The 25335-nt window shown below is 42.4% G+C and overlaps 1 protein-coding gene across 1 annotated transcript in view; it reads left to right on the top strand.

Annotated features, from left to right (window-relative positions):
• The window catches only part of bcas3 (BCAS3 microtubule associated cell migration factor), a 296065-nt gene that overhangs the window by 86335 nt on the left and 184395 nt on the right, over positions 1 to 25335 (top strand). Inside the window, exons 17-21 of the mRNA XM_053422123.1 lie at positions 5437 to 5481; positions 12498 to 12622; positions 12794 to 12959; positions 13040 to 13137; positions 20143 to 20243. Of these exons, the coding sequence (XP_053278098.1) occupies positions 5437 to 5481; positions 12498 to 12622; positions 12794 to 12959; positions 13040 to 13137; positions 20143 to 20243 (535 nt within the window). The remainder of the gene's footprint in view (positions 1 to 5436; positions 5482 to 12497; positions 12623 to 12793; positions 12960 to 13039; positions 13138 to 20142; positions 20244 to 25335) is intronic.

The raw sequence follows: 25335 nt of genomic DNA, 5'->3' as shown, positions 1-25335 counted from the left end.
ATTGGCTCTGTCTGGCCCTGGAGGCTGCTTCACTTCTCCTTCATCCACCTCTTCATCCAGTCCAGAGGAGGTGTGAGTATTAATGCAACAGGACATGCAGCTGTGTGGCCCGCTCCTGTACGCACACAGCTGCACCTACAACAAAAACACAAAACACACTGGGTGAGGCGGCAGGTTTGGCCCCTGGTGTTGGGGGGGGTGATATCGTATGCTTTCACGCTATACTTGCACAAGAGTATCAAGGCACCATCTGTCTGTCTGTGCAGCCAGCCATCTCTTTCTTTCTCCCCCTTCACTCTCCCTTTCTCCTTCCTCTCTTTTCTCTCTCTGTGATTTGAAATGGGAAAAATGTCAGGTTAGAATTAGGCTCTGGTTAAGGTAAGGCGTTATTGTGTCCTTACTACTAATGCAAAATGACACAAACGTGTGTGTGTGTGTGTGTGTGTATGCATGCGTGTGTGTGTGAGATGGAGAGAGAGAGGAGGATCCAGCTGCTGTATTTAGTATTTACACCTGTATGAGCAGATTCCTGTTGGCAGGGCAGCCGAAGAACACACCAGCTGCTTAATCTACATGCCCTACTAGGCTTCCATTGTGTCTACCGTGCCATGAAACACACACACGCACATGCACACAACAATACACTTGTTCACACATGTCGATGAAGCTTTTTCCCAGTTTGTGTGACCAGGCAAATTTGCAGGGATCCCTTCATTGACCTTGGCACGGCTCCAGACCACCAGTGTGCAAAATGTGCTGCTGTTTGTCTTCAAGGGCCTCAACGTTTGAACATCAAAGGAAAACCTCAGCAAGTTCACGCTAAGGCCCCTCCTCTCCTAATTTAGAGCTTGGTGTTTTCCTCTGTAGGAGCAGGGAGGTAGAGTCGGATGTGGTTCAGCATCCGCCTGATAACCCCCCTGCAGAATAGGCCAGGTCAGGGAGTGGAGGAGCACGGTCGAGCTTCTGCTAGTCCTCAACGTCCCTTGGGAGTGCTGAGCATGGAGAGGAGTGTCGGCTCTGACCCGGCCTCTTGTTTCCTGTCAGCCACATTTGGACCCAGATGAATTAAATTTGCAAGGCGGAAAAAGACATTGGTCACTAAATCCAAAAGATTCTGTCATGGTGAAAAGTCACCGTCGGAACTTAATCTGTGAAAAAGATTAAAGGGAGAAATATTAAAAGCATCAGCCGCGGGGGAAAGTCCTCTTGTCCCCACGGTGACAGATTTCTTTGAGGATAGATTTAAGTTGTCAAAATGCCTGTTCAGTGTTAATTTGGGATTTGCGAGGCAGACAAACTATTGCACACTCATCCTTTCTACACACTGTCTGAATTCAACACAAACACATGAAAAGCCAAATGGAAAGATTGTCACGCACAAAACAAAACACAACCCCCTGACCAAATCCCGCTGATGACATTTCCAAGCGAACGCAGTCGGAGTGCACATGAGGTAATGAGAAAGACAACAGCGAGCGGGTGAACGGAACCTTGTGACCTGCCACAGATGTGCCTTCAGATTAATGTAATGCGTACGTAAGAGGCGGCACAATGCATGAGCCCATGTCACACAGAGCCTCGCTCGGAAACAAAGCTAGAAAGGGGCTTTAAGAATTAAGGAGCTGCTATTAGAGCCGACGGGGCAGGAGATAAATGTGTGAAGGACTATTCCCCGGGAGTGGGGTCGTTGCCCTCGCAGGTCGATCCCGCTCGCTCTCTCCCCTCTGCTTCTCTTCCTCTGTGTCAGCCTCCGCGCCCACTCACAGTCTTACACCCCTTTTACTCCACTGACCCATGTTTAACTTGTGTTTCCAACATACCGCTGACCCACGGGACATTTCTCCACTAAACCTGCTGGATGAGGCCGTGCGTCATCTCACTGGGCAGCCCTTTGTCTACTCTGTGGTCCGAGCTGTTTACTGCCAGCTCAACATGGTGGGCAGCTCTCCCAACGTGACCTCATTATTTTTGTTTTATTCTAAGGAGTGTTGAATTTTGACATTTTTATTTGTAACACTAAAGCTGAAATGGAATGCACTTAAATATAACAACAGGCCTATACGGCTAAACACTGGTGGAAGTTAACCACTTCAACCAGTGAACACTTCTCGTTATTGTAAAATTCCAGAAACCCAGTTTTTTAAGAAAAAAACCTTTATCCTTTTCAAATGTAAGATGAACTACAATATAGTGCATTTCCAGATTTTAAACCACACCTAAGCTAAACCAGTTTAAATTGACATACGTGCAGAGAAAATTGCTCTGGGATTATTCCACTTCATTAAATTGTTAAGACAGATTTGCAAGATAAACTTAGATATTAAGTTTATGTGGCAATGATTTTAATATTCATACCTTTGTCTTGAGTTATGTGTGATCACAAATAAACAGTGCTAAGTGTGAAAACACCCAAGACATATTTGAGATCCGATCATTAAGACCCTATTTGTATTTCTATAGAACTTTTTAAATCTTGATAACCACTCAAAGCACAGTAGCTTACAGTATTGCCATCCACCCATTCACACACACACATTCATACAGTGCATCTATGTGCAGCACGTTCTCCTTCACACATTGCTCACAAACTGCAGGCACAGCAGTTGGGTGCTATGTGGGTTTCAGTGTCTTGCCCAAGGACACCTCGGCACATGGAGGATTGATCTGCTGACTAGGTTAGTGCCCTACATCTCTCCCTCCTATACCTCCACATTCTCTTAGCAGTGTGCAGGTGAATGTGTCCTGGTCCACATGTGAAGGGCCGACTCCTCAGCTGATCGACTCTGAACCGCTAGCTTCACAATGAACCTAAAGAGTTTTTCAACTTTTGTTTTTATTTATTATTCACTTCTTTTATTTTATTCTGAAATCATATGTTATCGTAAAGCTACATGCAATGATACACCTCGTTCTACTGGCTCCGCTCTCCCTGTGGAAAGAGAAGTGTAGAAACACAAACATACTTGTACTGAAATTGGAAACATTGTCGGTTTGACAATAATACAATTTTCTTGAACAGAATTTATGTACATGTGTATTTGCATAAAGATCAAATCACAAGTGGTCACAGGAGATTCATTCAGGACGTATTCTAGCCTGTGAGCTAACGTACTTACAGCTGTCCACTTGTGATCAGATCCCTCTGGACAGAGGTTAATACCAGGTTGATGACGCTTCTACCATGCGACAGATGCTAAATGAAAAATAAATACATTAATATAATATATATTCTATGTATATACTGTATATGTGCCATATGTAGAAGATACAGACGTAGACGTCAAGAGAGTTTGCGGTGCGAGGGGCTGACGCCGGTGTCAATGTGCTGTAAAGACGAGATCTCCACAGCAGAACGACCAGGTCACATCCTGCCTCTGCATGATGCACTTTGGGAAACACATCTGTCCCCATTTTATTTTGGAAACTCTTTTGGAAACAATGACACAGTCACACACACTCGATTCCAAATGCAAAGTGTTGCTAACACTTACTGTCAGTAACATAGGGAATCAATGCTCTTTCTTTTTAAACATTGCTGTTCCTCATTCAGCGTTTTTCACATCCAACTTCAGAGCAGACAATCTGCTCCCACTTGACAAATGACCGTGAATGGTCAAGTGATGCATGTTTACGATTGAGTTAGACTGAACAGACATTGTTTTTTATTTTTAAGTGCCACAGCTTAACATAGTAGTGTGAACATATATTGCTCTAATAGTATTTTATGTCCGCAGTACTACTTCTACTAAATACAAATCTCGCTTCATGTGAAATGTAAATATTACACATTTGAACCATTCCAGTGTCATGCAACTAATATTTATTTACTATTATCAATCCCTTTGACATTTTTCTGTATGAGTGATCACACTGTACCTTGCCTAAAAAGATGCACATGGAGATGGGGCTTTTTTTGGCAAATTTGTCCAAATCATGAAGGACTGTTATTGTTTTTGACTCAGTTTTATCTCCTCCAACTTTCTTTGCATTGATTCTACTTCCAGACTCTCCCAGCCTCGAACAACTGAATCAACCAGTTATAAGTTTTAAGAAAGAAGGAGGGAGAAACACAAAGTGGCAAGTAGACAACCCCAAAGCCTACTTGGCCTTTGCTCCTACCATGGAGATCTCCCCCCCATTTGTCCATCACTCTCCCACTGGTGTCCGTCCATTTACCCAGCTGGAGGTCCCGAGTGGGGGCCCAGCAGGTTTGATAGAGACGTCCACCCCCCCCTGTGCAGCTCTTTGATAAGTGGCAGTTTACCAGGGGCCTCCATTACACCAACCAGCGGGTTCATTTATCAACTTGCGCTCCAGGAGTAAGACATTCCGGGGGCAAATTGTTGCTCCCTGTCTCCCGGAGGAACATTTTTCTACACATCGATGTACCAAGACTAATTGGAGACTGTGTGCTATCGTTGGGAGGGCCCAGGCGGATGCTGCGAAAGCGATAAAATAAAGAAGTGCTGCAGAGTGCTTTGTTTGGCTGGGGATTCTGTTTTTCATGACCGGGGGAGGTTGGCCGGCGGGGACAGAGTTCAGTCTCATCGGACCTTTATTGCTGCAAGGAAAAGACTTATTTACTGTAAACTGTTTACGGAGCTCTGTCACTATCTCTGGACATGCAGAATAAACACAGGAACACACTCCCACTCCTAATGTCTTGTAAACACTAGGAACACGCACAGACTGACAGACCGAAATACACCCTGAAAAAGACGCCACACTCGGTGCCCCCCTTATACACGCACACACACACACACACACACAGATAATTTACTTCTTAACATAATCATAGCAAAGGCACATGTGTTTCCAAACAGGCAAACATATTCACAGGACAATGCATAGCCATAAATATGCACTTGGACAACAACAAAAAAAGGAGACGCATGTAAATACACAACTCCTTGTCTCAACAACGCCTGAGGGCTGTTAGTTTTATTGGTGTCCCCAGTTGTTATACAAATTAGATCAACTCCTCGCACTCTTTCTCAATCTCAACAATCCGATCTTCTGTGTCGGCTGGATTCCTCCGTTTTTCCGCACATGTGCCCAGTCCCTTTAAAGTTACAGGAGAAAAAAGGGGGGGGGGAGAAAAAACATGATATATGTCTGAAGACAAAAACAAAGTCTGCGGACGAGCCACATCTGCCAGATATATGGTATCACACTTTGCAGCGCGGCCCGAGCAGGATGAGTCACCAAGCCGTCCCGCAGGTTTTCAGATCTGTCTTTTTGCGCGCGGACGTCCAGTTTCCTGCCTCGTACCGTGTGGTGCACTTAAACAGACACGTCAAAAAGTATGTAATGTGAAAAGTGTGTTTGCTCAAGTGTGCGAGTTTAATAATGGTTTTTCCGTCTATCTCTGTATTCCCCCCCACCCCCCCCCCCCCCCACCCCCTCTACCCTCCCACCACCGTCCCTTTCGTGAAGACCCTACCTCTTTGGGGCAGGATGTTTTGCCATTAAAACTCCATGGTGAGTTTTGCCTCTCCCCTCCCCTCAGCAGCATGCAACTGCACTCCGCCGCAGCACACCTCCTCCCTCGCCTCTGATGCGTCTCCTGTTGTATTTTTTTTAACACTATTCCTCAGAATTTCTGCTGTCATTCCTCATGGGGGGGGGGGGGGGGAAGCAGGGTTTCCTTTTAATTGTCTTTTTTTGCAAATCCCTCATTTATTCTGTTTAAGTGTATTTTTTTAGGTTTTATCGTCAGATGACTCACTCAAGTCACTATTATTTATTTAAGGATTTCTGTTGGTATGCTTTTTCTATAAAGTATCCATATATGCTGTGTTTGTATCATAGGTGGTAGTTGTGCGTGCATGTTGAAGTGCTTGAGGCCAATGCCAAGGCACATCTTGTTTGGTTGCCATGTGGTTTCTTTGAACCCCCCCCACTAGAAAATGACATCTTTGTCTTTTTTGCCTATTTCTTTCCCTCAGTTTAGACCCTCCATGACGGTTTTCCCCAAGAATAACGCCTTTGTGTGAGCACAATACATTGCAAAGTTTGGAAGTTTTATTGGTCTCTTTTTAGTTTGAAAATTCTGTGGCTGCATTGTTCGTCTGACCAGGCATTTATGGTTCGAGAACCTGCCTCTGCTTCCTGTTTGGTTCGTATCACTCATTAATGAACGACCAGCGGTGAAGGGGAAAGTTTGTCAACACCTCGTTGTCGGTCCAAGAAAATAAATTCCTCGTCTTACTTTTTAGATTTGTTTTGTCATGTTTGTTTTCTGTAACTGGGCAACTATTTGCAGAGTAGACAATCTGCTTCCTTTTTACACCAGTACACACATGACCCGTGCATGTGAATGGTCATGAGAAATATATTTTGAGGTATATTGGTAACGTGGGGGGTTAATACTGATGCAGAGTTAAATCACTTGTGTTGAAAGAGATCATTTTAATTTTAAAACCGCGTTTAGGAAAAGTGAAACAATACAAACGATAAAGAAAGGTTTATTTTAAAGACACTTGGAGCTGCATCTTGTGTAAGGCATTTGAAATAAAGGGGGGATAGTGAACAACAGTATAGAGTCTGTTATGAGGGACAAATCTGAGTCTTGACATAATAAATGACTAAATTCAAACAAAACATACAAGTTTAACACCATTTATCAACTGGAAATTCTGACTTAATTCAGCAAACTGAATTGTCTCACTTTTAACACATCGTAAATTAACAGAAGAAAAATGTCTAAGATGGATGAAATCCATACCTTAATTTATCAATTAAAGTTAACACACGATTTTCCTAGAAGTTTGTTACCTTGTAATTTTGGACTCTCTCACATTTTCTCTTTTTACAGTGCTTCAATGGTAAATGTAAATTTGCATTTTATTTAACACTAGAATATTTGAAAGAATTGAACTCCGAGTAACTGGCGCCATAGCTTCCATTGTGACGAGAAATATTTTCCCGAGGGACAGAGAGTTTAGGGCAGTGAAAATTCATCTCAGTAAATAATAAACATAATTAGAAAAACTGAGAAAAAAAATTCAGAGAGCATCTTCCGATTCAAGGAACCTTTTCCTCTAGGGGACAAGCCCTGTTATGACAAAGTGACTTTCAGAGAGAGGCCCCGAGTGGCCCGGTGAAGTGAACTTTTCTCCTCCCTGTTGACTTCATTTACTCTCAAAATGAAAAGCATGTGGTGCCAACCTAAGTTTTGGGTTTCATCTTTTGTTGTGGGCAGTCATTCTTTTCACTTTTTAATTGAAGCTTTTTTCTCCGTATCCCCATCCACCTCCTGCTTAACCAAGGCCCTAAGTGATTTCCGAGCGTATACTTTTCAAAGGTAAACATCATTAGTGTCAGAATCTTGACCTTACAATAACTGCTTTCTGCTCAAATTGGGCCTAGTTACCTCTCTAATAGTGTATGTCTTGAGACGTGAGCTGTAACAACCCATTTACCATTTCGGCCTCAGCCGTTCCTAGAGGATAGGAACACATTTCCGAAGCAGATCCCTGTTTCATTTCCTTTCACCCAGATACCAAAGCCGATCAAATCTCCATTTCATGTACTAGGCACATATTGTTAACAGCTGATTTTGTATTGGAAACTTACACCTACTAATATATATGGCGTAAGGAAACACAACTTAATCTTGCATGGCTAGTATGGCAAATATTGGGGAGTATGATGATTAGGTTGTTTTCTCCTTGAACATTTGATGTCCATTCTCCAGTGTTCATAGTTTCCCCAGTGGTTGTCATCAGTGCTGTGCGTTCAACACAGCCCCAAGGCTGCCTGCTTTCCAACGGCTCTTGTAAAATAATAAATGTGGCATTGAAGGATGTGTCCTCCACATGACTTCCCTCTCTTTCTTTCCCTCCTTGGTCACAGCCGTAACACCGGCTCTGTTTCTGATATGAATTAACCATATGGCCCGGAATCAGTGCAACAACAGCCGTACGGCTCTCTGTCACTGGATGGCCAGCTAAAGTGAGCACTATCATATTTGTGTACTGCAAGTGCTCTGAAAATAAATGGGAGCTGCCACCGGACTTCCATCCCCCCTCAGAGGCGCCTCACGTTAACCCCGGACATAGTAATGCGAAGGGACTTTGATGGTTGATGTCACAGATTGAATTATGCCCTTGAGGAAAAGCTATTATCTCAGTCAAGAGTCCTCATTTGTTAAATTAAAAGTGGAAATGACATGTGAGTAGTCTTTTCAGTGGATTAAAGTTGCAAAGAAAATGGATTCCACCCGTTGCTAAAAGGCAATAGTACAATAGTAAACCTTGTGAAGGGAGAGGGAAAAAAGAGATTTGCTGTTGTACTGACATCCATCTACCCCTGCTCCAAATATCCTGTTAGTGTATTTATTTTTCATAATGTATTGATATTTGGTTACATCTTTGGAGCTTGGTGTCATTTGCCAGCCCACTCCCATACTGGTCCACTCCAAAAACTGGTCACGGCCCCCCCATTTGGAGAGGAGGACCACGCTCCTGTCTGTTAGATCTGTGCCTCTGTATCGTAACGGGAGAGAGCTCAACACGTTTAAGCCACTTGAAGTGAGATCAAGAGGAAAAGGATGATTTAAAACACAGTTGAATAAACCAGTGGTCCCTGTAGCCGGGAGAGACGAGAACCAAGCTGTGATCTTTGGTACTGTTGGAACGCTCGGTGCTAGCTGAGGCGTCTTCAAAGAGATCCAATTCCAGCTCATCCACTGTGAGGCCACAATGCAGAGCCAGGATTATCACTTGATATCGATAGAGTATACACATTGTATGCTGATTATATTTAATGTGTACTTTGTAATGGTATACGTCTACCACAGACCACAAGTAGATGAACAATTACCCATTTTCAACACACTCAATTTGAAATAAAAGAATGGCTACTACATATTTATACATCCAAATTGAAAATGAGATGTGCTGATCAACACAGAGTCTGAAAAACATAGAAACGTGTATCTGGTGTATATATATATATATATATATATATATATATATATATATATATATATATACACGTATATAAAGTTGTGTGAGGTCAGTATGCGTCTGTGCAACTTGGTCAATCCTTCCATAAAATCGTGAAATAATAATCTCTACTTTTTTAATTCTTTTTCACACTGATTTCCATTCCTCTTTTACGTAAACCAGTCATATTAAGTCAATTCATTTCCTTGATATGTTATTCATTTTCCCTTTATTTCCAAAGTCAACATGACGACTATGAGGCGGTTAGAATATCTCTGAATATGTAGTGTAAGTCACCGTGTGGTGTGTTCCTCAGCCCTCTGCTCTCACCCTACAAAACAAACCTCAGCTTGCTCTGAAACAGGATTTGTGTTTCCTGGGTTATTGGAACCAGTGAACCACAGAGTCTTTGAGGGTTTAACATATTTTCCAGCAATGGCAGAGATGGAGCACCACGGGTCTATGGCAATGAAACACCTCACCAAAGAAGAACTTTGACTTTGCAGCTCTCAGTAACAGTCGGGAACGCTGTTCCTTCTCTTGAACAGAACTTATACGGTGTTCTGAGTGGAAACGGGTCCCTTGTCTCCCCCATTCTCTTACCATTGAATGTGCTTGCAGCCATTTTAATGTTGAAGAACCCCATAATTTGGGTCAGTGAAAAGTTGAACACTCCACGCGTAGGCAAGGGATAGGTCACTGTACCTGTTTGTTCAATGTGTTTTGTTCAGGAGACACTGACGGATGAATTGGCCTGAGGATGAGCTGGGAGGGGAAGACAAGGGCACCCTGGAGTTAGCCAAGGCAATATCCTGAGTGTGACTTTATCTCCGCCTTCATCTCTCCTTCACAGACAGGGCTTACTGTGAATATTTGGTCATTCAGCCTCCTCTCCTTGACCCAGCACCAATACACACACGCTACGGAACTTGTGGAGAGGCCTCTCTTATGAGCACATTCACCCTTTCCTTTTTCCTGACCCCTCCCTGCCTGAGTACTTAATGAGGAGCTGAGGGGAGGCCTCAAGTCGTCCAACACCTCGAAGTGGGGACGTTTCTTAACTACTGGACTTTACTCATTGACATTTTTGTCAGTCAAATTCCACAAAGGCGAGTTGCGTTGGCATTCTTTTAATGCAAAATCATTTCAGCTGCATTTTAGGCCTGTCGGTGTAGATCTACCAGTGCTGCCACCTACAGTCAAATAACACAATTGTTACTGTAGTTTTAACACTTAAATCACCAGTTTTTGTCCTGGGTGTTTTCTTCGTGTGTTGAGGATTTCACATTTAACACTTGTGTATCTGATAAAAACTATATACTTAATACATAAACATATAAAATGCTTTCTCTAAAATATATAAAAAAACATAAATCATCATTAATACTTATCGACCATTATTCAACACTTATTGAGTATTTTGTAAATTAATTTTTACAAAATTGATTTATTTTCTGTTGAAACCTTTTTTGAATCAATTCTGTTTTGCATCAGAGACATTAAGGACTTTAACTTCCACTTTTGCTCATTCAATAGGGGAATAAAAGTTTACTTCACCAGGCACACATGGTTTCAAAGTGTTGCACTTGGCGGAGTGAGGGTGAACGGATTGAGTTCATGCATGAGTACACAATGTGTGTGTGGAACAAATCTTAAGAAACCTTCAAATAACAATGAAATAGTTCACCATTGACTTCAGGTCACAATAACTTTCTAATAACCCAAGAAGGCTATGCAAAAACAATGTGACTGACTCAACCTAATTTAAGACCATTGGTGCTCAAATGAGCACAAGAGCATTTGTGTTTTAAACAACTCTCTCAATCTGAAACTATCAACGATACGCTGCTTCATGCCGGGTGTGAGAAACGGCCCTACATTTCAAAGTACTTTGTTTTTGTGTACGTGTTGCTTATATTTGATCCATATAAACCAAAAATATAAAACACCTGTACAAGGTTCTGCATTAGAAAGCTTTAACTGACAGTTCAGAGACACATAATGGAACCAAGTTTAGTTCTGCATCTATTAAGTCTCTTAAGACTTTTTTTTTCTCCAACAAGTGAGTGTAGACAGAAGTGAGTGTGCTGCTCTCGTGCCAGTGTGGTTTCCAAAGGTCAAGGTTAAGCAGCCCTCAGGGAGTGTGTGATACCACCATTGGTCTTCAAGTCCTTAGTCCACCTCGTACCTGATCTGCTGTGACTGGCTTTTACTGTCCGGGTTGGTTATAAGGCCAGACAATAATACCAGGCCCCGCTACTGTTTTCTGATCAGTACCATATGCAGGGCCATAGTGCAGCTGAAATCCCTTTCTGTGTCCGCTTCCTCTCAAATAGTCCTGACAAGCTGAATAATCCAATAACCTCTAATAAATTCTCTCCTGTGGCCAACACAAGGTCAACCAGTGAGGAAAGGCAGCCTTGACGTGGCTCTTGTGAGCTGCATGTTAAACTGAATGATAACTGTTGTATGCATTCATTTAGAATATCCTTCAGATCACGTGGATCCAGTGCGGCTTTACGTTATATTGGTTCTACCATTTGGAGGAGCAGGTGTGCCAGAGAAATGTCTCTAGATGTACTATCATGGACTGGATGTATGAAGCGTATAATCAATCACGTTACAATGTCATTAGTGACACATTAACTTTTATCATTGGAAATATGTGGGGATTATTTTTGGTTGGAAATGGGTTGTTTTTCTGTTTTACACTCACTGAGTTAGTTTACAGAATTACAGTGTGATAGTTCCCATTAACATTGGCAGCACTGTGGTTTGATTGAAATGACTGAGGAAGCCTGATCTTCAGCAGAGCCATTACTGTATGGAACCTATGACAGGAACACTCTGGACTTTCTTCTTACAGCAGACAAGGGTTCTAAAATGCTTGGACTCATTTTTCAAAAATGTGACTATTTTATTTTTTAATTACGTGCTATTTAATATGATTGTTGTTGTTGGTTTTTTCCGCCTGAATTTCTCATATGCTTTTGTGTCAGTGCAATTTGTCATTTTTTTTGTCAGGCATTTCAATTTCTCCTTGCATGCAAAGCACTGTTATAGAGTTTGTCATAATTGTACTTAGATGTCACAGTGTAGTTTTGATATAGCTCCAAGTTGTTGGATTGTATAATATTTAAAAATATTTAAAATTAACTTTTGTGGAGCATACAAATGGAAAATCCTGGTCTTAAACATGCTGCATATTTAATTTCAGTTTCACTGAAACAACACATACAATTAGAGAAATAATCCCAATGGTTAAAAACTGCTATACCGACAGCCTTTACTGGTTAATCTATGTCACATGGTCATTTTGGAGAGAAATGTTTCTTGAAATTCTTTACAGAAGAGCACAGTAAATGTGATGCTACTGTTTACCTTATATACTACGGGCAAAAGTAACCACATCTTAATAAGTGTGGTTTAGATGTAGATTTTTAAAGTTTTAAAGTTCACATATACAAACACAACATGTACAGCATCTTTAGGAGCCCAGGCACTGCAGTGCCTCGTCTCATCGTTGTACTCTTTTCCTTCCTGAAGCAAAACTAAGCCGCCTCCCCAGATTTCTCCAAGTAAATCCAGTGGAGGAGAGTTCTGTGTGGCCGCCATCTTTGCCTCGTCTCGCTCCTGGCTCCTCACCAACCCCAACATGAAACGAGAGAAAGGTAAGAACATTGTCACTGTGTTGTTTCTTTCCAAGTCAGCATCATGGCAAAGTCCAAACAACAAAATCGTTCTTTATCTTAAAGAAAGATTTGACGTTAACGTTTTTATCGTAACACTTAGTAGCAGCTTTAAATATTTTTATCATCAAACTCCTTCTCTACTTCTCACAGATCAATCTAGGCAGTCGGTCGTGGACTCACTTTATATCCTCAGCTGCTACGGTAACTTGGTGGAACATGTCCTGGAGCCCCGGCCCATCAGCACTGCTCAGAAGATCAGTGATGACACACCTTTGGAGCTCAACACCTGTCCCAGGGCCTGCTGGACTCTGGCGAGGTAACACTGCAATGACCACTGAATCCTTGGGAACGTGTCTAGCTCTGCCAGTCCCTTACTGGATTTGTGTTTCTGAGCAGGACCCCTCAGTGGAATGAGCTGCAGCCACCCTTCAACTCCAACCATCCCCTGGTGTTGGCCTCGGACCTGGTGCAGTACCATCAGTACCTCCTGGCTGGTAAGTGCTAAACCAATCAGTGTACACGTGGAGCGTCAATAGTATCAAGCTGTGTTCAAATGCAAAGCAACATTATGGGGAAGCATAAATTCCTGTTAGGTCAATGGAAATGTATAAATGAAAGCACAAACTATCATTTTGTAACAGCAAATTTGATCATGATGAAGGAAAATAAAGACTTAAGGCTTAAAGTCTGTGTGCGGCTACGTGCAACTCCACACATCAGACCCAGAGGCTCAGAAAATCACATTACAAACAGAGCAAGCCAATTTTCACTGAGATTGTCAAATGTTTCTTAAAACAAAAGCTTAAGAAATCAGAATCTTCTTCCATGATTTTCCTCTAAATCTACTTAATTACTATCAATGTTTTTCAAGTGTCTTTTTTGTCTGTGGTTCATGCAGATAATATTCCCTAAATTAAGATTAACCTCAATAAGCAAAACGAACGGCAAATGATTTCTGCAGTTTGTTCACCAGTTGGTTTTGACGTACAGTATTTGACTGGACTCTCTGCGCTGCGTGGGTTTCTTGCATCTATGCATCATAAAATGTAGGTCTGTGTATGTTTCCTTTCCAAGGCTCACAGGAACATGCATGTTTTCTGTAAGTACTGTATGCGTCAGTAGTCAAGGGGGTTATCCATATTCCCTGCTGATTTTCCATGTTTACTATGTTGAAAGCCTTTCCTCAACCTCTTATTGGTGCCACATGCAGAGAATAGACCTCTTCAGTCAGCGTCCTTTACGTCTTCTTTCTCAAAGACTTTTGACCATGTCATGTCCTCCGAGTCCTGTCGGAAACAATCCCATGTCTTCAGTTTGGTGCAGCGCTTTGAACCCAGTCTTTGCTGTCCGTACTACACGCCTGCTTCGGGACATGCTAGCACGATGCTATAAGATGCCACACAGAGACCAATTAGCTGACACCCTAAACTCCCTCTAATTCAATAACAAGTACAGAGCACTTTGGGTTGCTGTCTGAAAGGCCAAATCGTAAAAGCACCAAGTGCACACGGATGGCCACACACGGAATCAATCCAACCCCTGAAATAGGCTGCCGTTTTGAGCCCACTCCATCATTATAAACACACAAAATCTGTAATTAGCTCCTGCGGGTGCTCTGGGGCAATTGGTAGCTGTGTTTACCCTAATCTTTCTACTCGTCTCTGTTGACTTCTGCGGTGCTCCAGGTCTAACTGGTAGGATATTTTCTCAAATTAGTGCTAATGGTCTCTCCTAGTGTCAGAGCGATGAGGACGCGTTGGAGTGACGGGCACAGGCGTCAGCCTAGTCCTCCATTCTCTCTGCAAACCAGGGCTGAGGAATCGGCTGCATAATGAGAGAGATTCATTGCATTAACATTTATGTCCAATTAACAATAGCCAGATAACATGGCCGCATCGCTTTATTCCCCAAATCAACCCAGTGTTAACTGATGCAAGGTCAACATGCTATAACCATAATTGCTCAGCCCTCTACCCATTTCTTGTGCTCCTGCCATTTTCCCTCTGGGCCCAGCGTCCTATACACCACCACCGCCGACTGGGTTACTCTTGGAGTGCCACCTTCCATTTCTGTGCTCTGCACCCGAGCGCAGGCTCTCAACATCCTGTTTCCCAGCATGCGTCTCCTTGCCAACCCTCTGCTGTGCCGTTCCCTCCAGGGCTTGGCATCTCAGCTGAGAAGTGATCCAGGAGAAAGGGTCTATTTGACTGCAGGGTGAATTACAGCACAGCCATACGCCCCGTGTCCAGCCTCCTCTTGCTGAGCATAAAGATCAAGCTGCTGCAGAGGAAACTGAAAAGACACAGTTCTTTCTTGCAGAACAAATAGTGCTATCTAGGTCCAATTTGCATTGCTGATACAGCTATCATGACATGGAAAAGAAAAAAAGAAAAACACTCCACACTGAGACAGAGAACACAAATACTCAAAGACTGGAGGAATGAGGGGAAGGAGTGTCTCTGTTCCTTTCAGCTAATCATCTAACAAACACTGTATGTCTCTAAAAACACGGTGCTAGGCAAAGAGGTGGCGGTGCTTGATTGACAGGCCATGGTCTCCGGTCTCGCGGCTCTATATTGGATGACCCAGGCTGATTAAAAATGCAGCATGCAGGGGAAGGAATAGGAAGGGGAGAGGAAGGGCCAGGGTCAGGCCAGACCGGAGCCTCCAGGACGGGATGATAAAAGGCAGTGGTGGCGCCACTTCATGGTCACTATCTCCACCTGTCCATCTGCTGCAGCTACTGGCAGCACTCAGCCCTGCAGAGGATGGCAATGCACAGCACTGCCTTTGAGAGATAAGGTGGAAAGAGACACACATTATACAGTGTACTCGCAAATAGCGGGGATGCTGTAGTATGATATGGCTGTAAAAAATAAGTCTCAAGGTTTTAACGTTTGTAGACTCCTCTGATTCTGCAGGTGAAGGTTAATCCCACTATTCCTGCCTTGAGTATCCAAAAATGCCCTTTTGTCTGTTAATTAGTTTGAATGGATTCAAAATGGTAAAGCTGGGTGATAGAAAGTCTTCTCCAATCCACATCATAACAGTCTGTACTTAGATATATGTGAGGTTTTCACACCCCTCATTAGCTACCCTTTTGATATTATTTCTATATGATATTTACCTGGCTGACCACTGTATATTTTCCAGCACCTCTTCCCCTCACGGCAAATATGCTCTGAAACAAACAAACCAGTGAATAATTTACCACCTGCATTTCTGGCCGGCTCCTTTGAGCCTGGCGATGATGGCAACCAAAGTGGCTATGCTTCTTGGTCGGAGCCCTCCCCTCCCCTTCCTACCTGTCATATAATGTGCTAATTGTGGAGACTGACTGACTGGCTGACTTCGCTGCTCTCTTGGGACGCAGAGGCCCATGACAGGCCAGCCACAGTTGCCTCGTCAATAGATCTAATTGCTCCGAGAGAGGGGCCAGAGTGAGGGCTTTGGAGCATCAGGCGTTTGGTAAAGAGAAACCATGGCGCCATGACTGGGTCAGTAATCAAAGAGAGGCAGAGAAAGGATGGGGGTAAGTGTAGTGCTGGGTGAATGAAAGAGCTGTCAGTCAAATACACCTTGAATGATACATAATGACTAAGCTATTCCAGTCTGTCAGTATGCCAGCACCTATCTGCCAGGGTACTACTCAAACGAGGAAAGCGAGAAGAGAGGAAAGTGAGGAGAGGAGAAAGTGAGAAGAGAAACAGGTGGTGCAGTGGAGAGCGAGCTGATCGAGTACAGCAGGTAAAGGTAGAGAGAAGAGAAATAAAAGCTTAACAAAAATGAATCTTTTAAAAAATACAAATGAAAGAGATGAAGTAGACAGGGAAGTGAACAGAGCAGGCAGACAAGACGGCTCTCCTCTGTCCGCCGTGCAGCCAACTCTCCAGATCTATCAGATTGTTGGGACCTTATCTGTCCTGGAGATTGGCCTGTCCGGCCCCAGGCCCCAGGCCCTGGGAGGTTGGGCCACATCAGCCTTTGTTCTTGTTCTGACTCCTTGCTTCGCTGCTCTGGCTAACAGGCCACTGGCTACAGACCTTCAGCACCGCCAAGCACCAGTCTCTCCACAGTCAATAAAGACCGTGACATAGACGACTCTGTTCTCAGCGGTGTGGAGCAGATGGTTTTTCTGCTTATGTGAGTGTGCAAATACATAATCATCAGGGTGCTTGTTAAAATGATTAAGTTGGAGCTCATTCATTCTGTTCTTTAACCGGGCATTTATTTTATCTGTTGGATCATATTTCATGAATTATTTCCTAATCTTTATAAATAACCATCATGCTTTGTAGATGTGTCATTTCACCACATTTAGATACGTTCAGGCACATATATTTTAAGAATAACAATTGGTACAGTAACTATATATTTACTGTTTACTTGCTGATTGTTGGATTTATGTGGCAGATAATATGATTGCTTAACCAACAACTTATAAAATAAATAGTGACTCATTGTCTTAGAGACCACTTTGCAGTTTTGAAAAGGGATACATTTTATTTTATTAATTATCTTCCAATTATCTTTTAAATTATTAGATTCATCATTTGGTCAATACAATTATTAAGAACCAAAGGGACCATTTTCAAATACCTTGTTTAATATGACTTCAAATCAAAACTTAAACAGATGTATTCCATCATAACATCAGATATAGAAAAGCAGCAAATCCTCACAATACTCCACAGAAATGTGGAACATGGGTCTGAAAGCCTGGCTCAGTTGTGTATTTGGAGATCGTATAGAGAGATTCACCCTTTTCCTTTGGCGTTCTCATACTGGGTTACTTCCGAAGTAGTCCAAGCATGTATTATCAGAACCACAAAGGCATTAGTGCATGATAGCTGTGGTCAGAACATTCAGTACATTCTTCCAAATTCTCTAAATATCAGTGCAGTCTCAAATGGAATGGAGTAAGGTACCACTTTCTAACCCACAGTTCCCTGAACTTGTGCAGATCGTTTTCCATTCCTCATTGATAGTTTATAAGTTATGATTTTGTAGATTAAATGATGTTTCTTTAACTCACTTGAAAAACAGTTATTTCAACTGGGCCATGCATTCAGACTCCTCTTGAGTGAGTTGCAATAAGTTTGCACTTAAAAAATGTAGTCTCTGTGAAATTGCATTGACGTTCTGTCTCTTAAGAGCCAGTAACGAGCGTTGTAAGAGCAGAAGTCGGAGTGGCTGGCTAGCCGGACACTAAAACGAGTAGATATGACTCTAGCTGCTGGGGTCAGTCTGGCTGCGGACATGCACACTAACACACACACTATCACACAGACACAGAGTGTTGTGTCTTTGCTTGACCCGTGGGGATGACCACTAGCTCCCCACACTGGAGCCTGGCCACAGCTCTGGCCATTGAAAGCTCCCCCACTGGAAACCTGAGCTAGCCAGTCCACCAACTGCTTCAGAACATCAATAATTAATTAGGGAACAGCTATTGGCCCCAAGGGTCAGAGAGCAAAGAGAGCTGGAGAGAGAGTAGGAGGTGCAGGGCAAGGGGAGGGTGTTTGTTTAATAAGTAACACAGCATAGGCTTTGTTTTTCCTCTCTTCCATTTGGAAATGAGAGAAACCCTCGACCACCTCTCTCTGCTCTTCTCTCTTTAGCCCCTTTTACACAGTTTGTTCAAGGTGGGAGTGTTACACCTTTATTCCATCTTGCCGTGGTCTGTAACAGGTCAAAACAGTGAATGGGAGGGGCTTGTTGTGCCACCTTGTTGCTGGCAGCGGAGGTCATCACAGAGCAAAATAAGAGTGTGTGTTAAAGGGAGAGCCGGCATGGTGGAACAGAACTCCCTGGACCATGGAAGCTGTTGTTACACGTCAAACCCCTTTTTCTGAAACATGCTATCCAAACTCACACACGTGGGGCAGCATTATACCGGTTTATTTAAACCTAAACTTAGAAAGGAGACTCTAAACTCCAACTATGGGCCATTAAAGGGTCAGGTCATTTTTATAATGTTGTGAAGACATTTTCTGGATATTGAAACCTGACTACACCCCTGCAGTTGAAACAATTCAGTATTAAGCAAATATGCAAGTTTGGAGCTATTTTTAGAATGTATATTTAACTGAAAAATAATTATTGAGAGTTCAGAGTGGTGTATATTATCCCTTTCTCTCCCTTATATCAGCTCATCCCATGTCCTGGTCTTTTGTATGTTTCTCCTGTTTGTGCAGTAGCATCTTATTTCATGAAGCTAACACATTTACATACTGTGACTCCTGGGTGTAACGTGTTCTTCTTTCGTCAGTGGTTAGTGGTAATTTACAAACAGCTTGTAGTTGCATCTTCTAGCACCTTCTAGTTGCTACCTTCTAGCAAAAGTCACCTGTTATTTGCTACCAGGCACATAAAGGTGGTGAGGTTAGAGGGACATATATTATTAGGCAATAGCCTATTAGATTTATTTATAATTCAATCAATATTTGAACATTTAAAGATCCGTTTTTTGTGTTTCTGTTATAGGTGGTTCCTTTTTTCTCTGTAGGTTCATTCTGTTTGTTTACCCAGTCCTTCCAAGCAAAGCTTTTTTATACACTTTACTGTAATGCAGAGGCAGGTTTAACTAATGTGCATACCCCATAGTCCAATGGTGTGTGTGTGTGTGCGTGTGCGTGTGTTCGTGTGCGTGTCCATGTGCGTGCATGCGTGCGTGCGTGCGTGCGTGCAACAACTACCTCCACCAAGGGTGTATGAACACCTGCTGTGTGTGTGTGTGTAGAGACAGGGGCACCTCCTGTGCTCCAGATGTGGACTTGACAACTTTATTAGCCATTCCTGTCTCCAACCAACCCCGTCCCCGAGGTGGGAGACAGAGAAAGGACTGATTCTACACATTAGGGCTCGTTCTCCTCGCCTGCTTATTCAAGCTTGCGAGAGCCCCATCTGTCTCTCTCTCCCTCTCTCTCGCTCTCTCTCTCTCTATCTCTCTCTCTCTCTGTCTCTCTCTGTCTCTCTCTCTCCCTCTCCCCCTCTCTCTCTCTCTCTCCTGCTCTCTCTCTCTCTTCACTGTACACTTTGCTTTTCGCACTCATTGCCATGCAGACTATATGCCCATGTGAGAAAACAACATGGTATTTGTGTTCTGTCCTTTGATTTTGTTCTCTTTTACTCATCAGTTTTTGACCTTAGGTGAGCAAACTCACTCTGAACACTAGTCCTTGTCCAAGCTACTGTATTACAGCATTAAATAAATTCAGCCTGCATGTATTGACATTTGCTGTCAAATATTATGCCAATGGACACTTTATGAACACTTATAACTATAGTCATGTTATTCACTGTTTTTTTGTGATTACTGAGTCACCTTTAACCTACTGCTCTCACTCCCTGATTGTCAGTGTCATATTTTATAATGCTGGAGCCGTTACTTTTGATGACATCGGATAATACAACATATTATTATTTGTCATATTCTGTATATCACTACCTTCTTTGGCTGTACCATCATATAACTGTGTGTTTGTGTCTTGTCTTAGCGATTCCTCTGGGGAGCCCAGGGCCAATCACACGTCACGAGTCATCAGACAGTCTGGCATCGGACCACAGTGGCCAGGAGGATGAGGAGTGGCTCTCTCAGGTATGACCTTCACCTTAACCAACATTACAGTTACATTCAGTAGGTCCGTCCCAAGCAAATAGGTGAGTGACATTATCTGTCAATTAGTCAAATCACAACCACAGTACAGTCGCCTCAGTAATATTTGACATTATTGCTTGTGACTGTGATTACCCATTTATTTATTGTTTTGCTCCCTCCACCCCACGGTTACTTCTGACAAGGTGCTGTCCCAGTGCATTTCCAGAATTTCAGTGTTGTTCTATGATGGAAATGTATCTGTCTTAATATGAATCATTAATATCTATGCAATCTAAAATCCAATGGTGGCACAACAGGGGCTAATCAAGTCTTTCAATAATGAATTTAGAGGAAACATTTAGATTTAATTAATCAGTCAATATCTTTGAACAAAGTCTGTTTATTTTGTTCTATTAACAATTATTCGTAGAAATTTTATTTAAAAAACTAAAGATCTTTTGAGGACAAAACTGGATATTTTATGTGACATTCTGTTCCGGTCTTACCTAATAACAAAGTATGAAATACAAAGCCAAATCAAAAGATCCAGTAACTAAGTAAAGTGAGGATGCTTTTAAAATAATGCCACGAATAGTCTGTCAATCCCTCCCTCCCTCCCTCCGTTCATACCTCCATCGTCCTATTGTTCTATCAACTTTATACAAAATGCAGTACAATACTCTAATTCAATATATGTTGTGACCACCCTTTGCCTTCAGCACCTATACACACTTCTTCATGGTTTCGAGGAACTCTGCAGGTGACTTGTTCCAGACGTGCCTGGGAACTGGCCACATTGTTCTTTGTCTTCTTCCCCTCCTGTCACTGATGATAGTTCTTCAAGACTCTGGCTGTATGTTTGGGCTCATCACCCGGCTTTAGAATGAATTTGGGATAAAGGAAAATGAATATTGTAGCATTAGAATTTTTTTCAGTTAAATGGAAATGTGACAGAAAACAAAAGCTTGTGTTCCCTTGTGTTTTGACCTGTTTTTAACAATTTATTCAATTTCCAACTTCAAGTTTTTTTTCGGGGACACACTACCATCCCAAGTTAGAAGTATGTCCTTTGACTTAAAATTTAGTATTAGAAATTGAGTCAATCTTCAACTCATACAGAATCTTTTCTTCTTGTATTTTCACAGGCAGTCATTGGATGTTTGTTTTTTGTTTCACATATACTTAATATTTGTGGCTTTGTGCCTTCTTCCTAATTAAGAGATGCCATCCAAAATTGTGCAGGACTTGGTGAAGGCATATTAGAAAAATCCAGCCCACACAACCTTTCAACTTTGTTAACCCTCAGAGCACTCATCCTCGGTGCCGACAGGTAACCTACAGTAATACATTTTCACCATCAATAATTCCACTGCATGCATAATTGATTGGTTAAAATTCACCCCACTTAGCTTGCAGAGGCTGTGGTTCTTATCTGCCATGATAGTTAGCCAGGAGCAAAACCATCCATTGCACTAACCTGGATTTTTGGTGACTTCCTGTCAGAACAGTGGTATTGGTGCATCTTCCAGTGCTTTGAGATGCAATATTGGATCTTTTTCATACAGTAGCCTACACCCGAGATATTTTGGAAGGTATTTTTCCTATTTTATATAAAAGGACCCAGCCAATATAAACCAAGAGCTCCACAATAAAGAATAATTTTAAGTTTGTTTTTGTCCACGTCTCTCCAACATATTTGTAAATTCTATGGGAGGTATCAAGCACAATGGGATGAGGGATACTAAATACATACTGTACAAGCTTGGTTGAATCGAATGCCGAGTACTGCCTTGTGGATTATGGTACATCACATCGTATCAGTTACTTTGTGGCAGAGTGGCAACAAAGCACCCCTTAGCAAATGTCCCTGCTAAATACAGTTTCAACTTCTCAGCTGTCAGCTTGCTCACAACTTCCCTACAGAGCATGGTCAGAATGTGGTCTCGTGGAAGCTGCTTGTTAGGCCCCTAATCTTTGCCAAAAAGAGAACTTTATTCAAGCAGCAACTCCCTGACATTCTCTGCATTTTCTCCTCATCAATCACTGCAAGAGCACCCGAGTAAACTTTCTTCTTTATATCTATTTTCTTGATGATCACCATGACACATGTCAGAAGTAACAACTTGGTGCAGGTTGCCTTCACCCTGACTGTGAACCGGGCTGGCATACAGTTGGGAAGGGGCCATCCTGAAGAATGTGTTAGTGTACTCATCGGAATTATTTATATATATTTTCTAGGGTTAGGGTTGTGTCCTAAATTCAGAAGAGACATTAGCCAATGCATATGGATGATTAAATAGGGAAATTCCATGTTTTTACTGTTGTAACTGCAAATGAAAGATGACAATTTGGATGCTGACAGAGTCCTTGATGGTAGATGATTCAAAACCAATAGAATATATTCTCACCCATTAAATCTGGGTAGAGAAACTATTTGCGGGGAAATTAGTCCTTGAATTTGCAAATTATGTAGTAATGACATTTTAGGCTCAGATGCACATTGACATTGTAAAGTTGTGCAACTGCTTTGTCCTTATTGAATAGATCTCTTCTTCCGGGTTGAAGATGTAATCATGTAATGTTACCATCATATGAGTCTGGACAAACATTGTGTATATACTAGAGCTGTGAAAAATAACGCGTTAACGCGTTATGATTAAATTACAGGATTAATTTTTTTTTTTTTTTTAACGCATTTAACGCATGCGCAGAAGGACCTTCCAATTCCGCCGCCTCTGCACTAGTCGCCGCTCTAATGCAGTCAGACGGCAGCTGCCATTCAAACAAACAAACAACATGGATAATTCTGATGAACCTGAGGACCTTCTGGACGGGAAGATCGTGTTCCAAACAAACAAAGATCGAACATTCAGTAAAACCAAGGTGATATGCACACTCTGCGAGAAGTTATCGTTTCGACGTAGCAATACCCGCCTAACCACCGCAACGCGAAGCATGTGTTGGTCGGCGAGGGGCGTTCAAGTGGAATGCGCCAAACCAGACTCACTCGCCGGACACATTGTGCAAAAGAAGCGGTCAGCTTTACTGTCAGAGAATTTGAACAAGTTAGTTTGCCTCACCAACTGGCTAAAGACCGAGTAGCTAAGAGGGCCTTTAGAGGCATTAGATTGTATCATGGTGTGGTTAATGGTTGTGTGACAAAAAATATAAAAAATGTCAACCTTCCTATGGCTAAGAAGCTCAAATAATTTCTGTTTAATTTAAAAAAAAAAAGTTTTATTCAACCACACAATGGCTAATGAGCCCGAATTCTGTTTAGGATGAAGATTATATTAATGTTCCATATGGAAAAGCAATGATAACTGCTGAAGAACTGCTGAGTTGCAGCACAAAAGAAAAGTTAAATGTCATAAATCTTGTTTTCACAAAAATATTCCGAAAAAATCGGTAATGTGATTAATCATGATTAATCCATAGAAACCTGTGATTAATTTGATTAAAAATTGTAATCATTTCACAGCCCTAGTATATACGTAACCTGCAATTTGTCCAGTTTGTTGGTTGGTTGACACACAACCACAAGGCAGATATTCCAGTTCCGTGTGGTAAGGCTTCCTGCTTGTGTACAGTTTGGCCCAACGAAAGACTGGATCACTGCTGCCTTGATGCTGACCAGCTAGGTGCTTAATGCAATAAGCAACTGTTTTTGGTGATTGGTCTGCACAGGCCAGTCACCATCGAGGAGATGGTAATGCAATCTCGGCTGTAAAAGCAAATCTGAGGCAAAATGTCACTGGCTCTTGTTGATGAGACGGGATGGGGTGGCGGATTGGGGGTTGACACTGGACTGTAACATCTGGACCTTCCCTCCCGCAGCAGAGAGCACCCTGGCAGCTGTTCAGCTCTGCGGCTGGGCGTGACATCGATGGTGTTAACTGGCAAAATGCACACACACACACACGCACACACACACACACACACACAGACACACACTTAGCTACAATCCCTTCCTCCTTCTGTGGCCTAATTTAAACAGCTGTGACAGACAACATACAGTGGATTTAGAAAGTATTCAGACCCCATTAGTTATTGCACACTTTTTGCGTTGTACATTTCTTATGTTTTTTAATTACCCCTTTGCCCATTATTCTAGTGAGTAACCCATAAAAACCTAGTGAATCATATTTCTCTATGCTCTCAAAGTGAAATTACCTTAATTTATAACATTACTTGAGTACTTTGTAAAAGCTCCTCTTTGCTTTGCACCTCGATTTGGGCAGTCTATCTTCACTGTCCCCACTGAAGTTCGATGGCATTTAAATACACAGGCCGTCACATGCCTTTCTCTTTAAATCAAGGTGTCCTCCATGTCCTCACTCTACCACAAAGGACCTCGGTGCTTCTGAGACAGTCATAACTCAAGTGTACCCCCCCCCCCCCCCCCCCCCCCCGCAGAGGACTTCTAACGCTCTGTTAACAGCCAAGGACACCACACAGTAGGAAGAGTCCTGGTGGATGCAATCTTCTCCATTGTTCCTTACCTAGCTGTATGCCTAACTATGATTTGTAATAAATTTGGAAATCCTTCAAAAAACCTTTGTTGCTGGTGCGCAGGAATTCAAATGTACAATAACATATGATAATTGCTATAGGGTCTGAATTATTTTTGAAAAATAAACAAACATGTTTATGCTTATATTTGTCTATAAACTCAGACACACAGAATAATTAGGAGAATGGGAGTTTTCATTCTTTTCTTAGATGTTGGCACCTGGCAGCCAGATTGTAGTGAGGCTGTGAGCGGAGAGCTTGGCTGAGGTGAGAGACGAACGTGTACGGAGTGAAGATAATGAAATGTGAATAGTGAGACACCAAGAGACGTGTTAAGTGCTGCAGGGAGTTGAACAGTCACAGTTAGCGTGGGAGTGCAGTGAAAAGTATGAGTCCAAAGCAGAGGATGGTTAGCCAGCACATTCAAGGCAAAGTGGAGATGAAGACCAGAGGAGGCAGTAGTCCAATGTTTATGTCACCCACTCCGTAGCCCTCTCCTATCCTACTTTCAGCCAACATTAGTGCCACTCAGCTCAAGCGCCCATGGACCGCCTGCCATGCCAGCACTATCTCATTTCCC

This window comes from Pleuronectes platessa, chromosome 5 (assembly GCF_947347685.1).
Source record: "Pleuronectes platessa chromosome 5, fPlePla1.1, whole genome shotgun sequence".
NCBI classification, from domain to species: Eukaryota; Metazoa; Chordata; class Actinopteri; order Pleuronectiformes; family Pleuronectidae; genus Pleuronectes; species Pleuronectes platessa.
The sequence above is the reverse complement of the archived record's forward strand: the minus strand, read 5'-3'. Positions and strand labels throughout refer to the sequence as shown.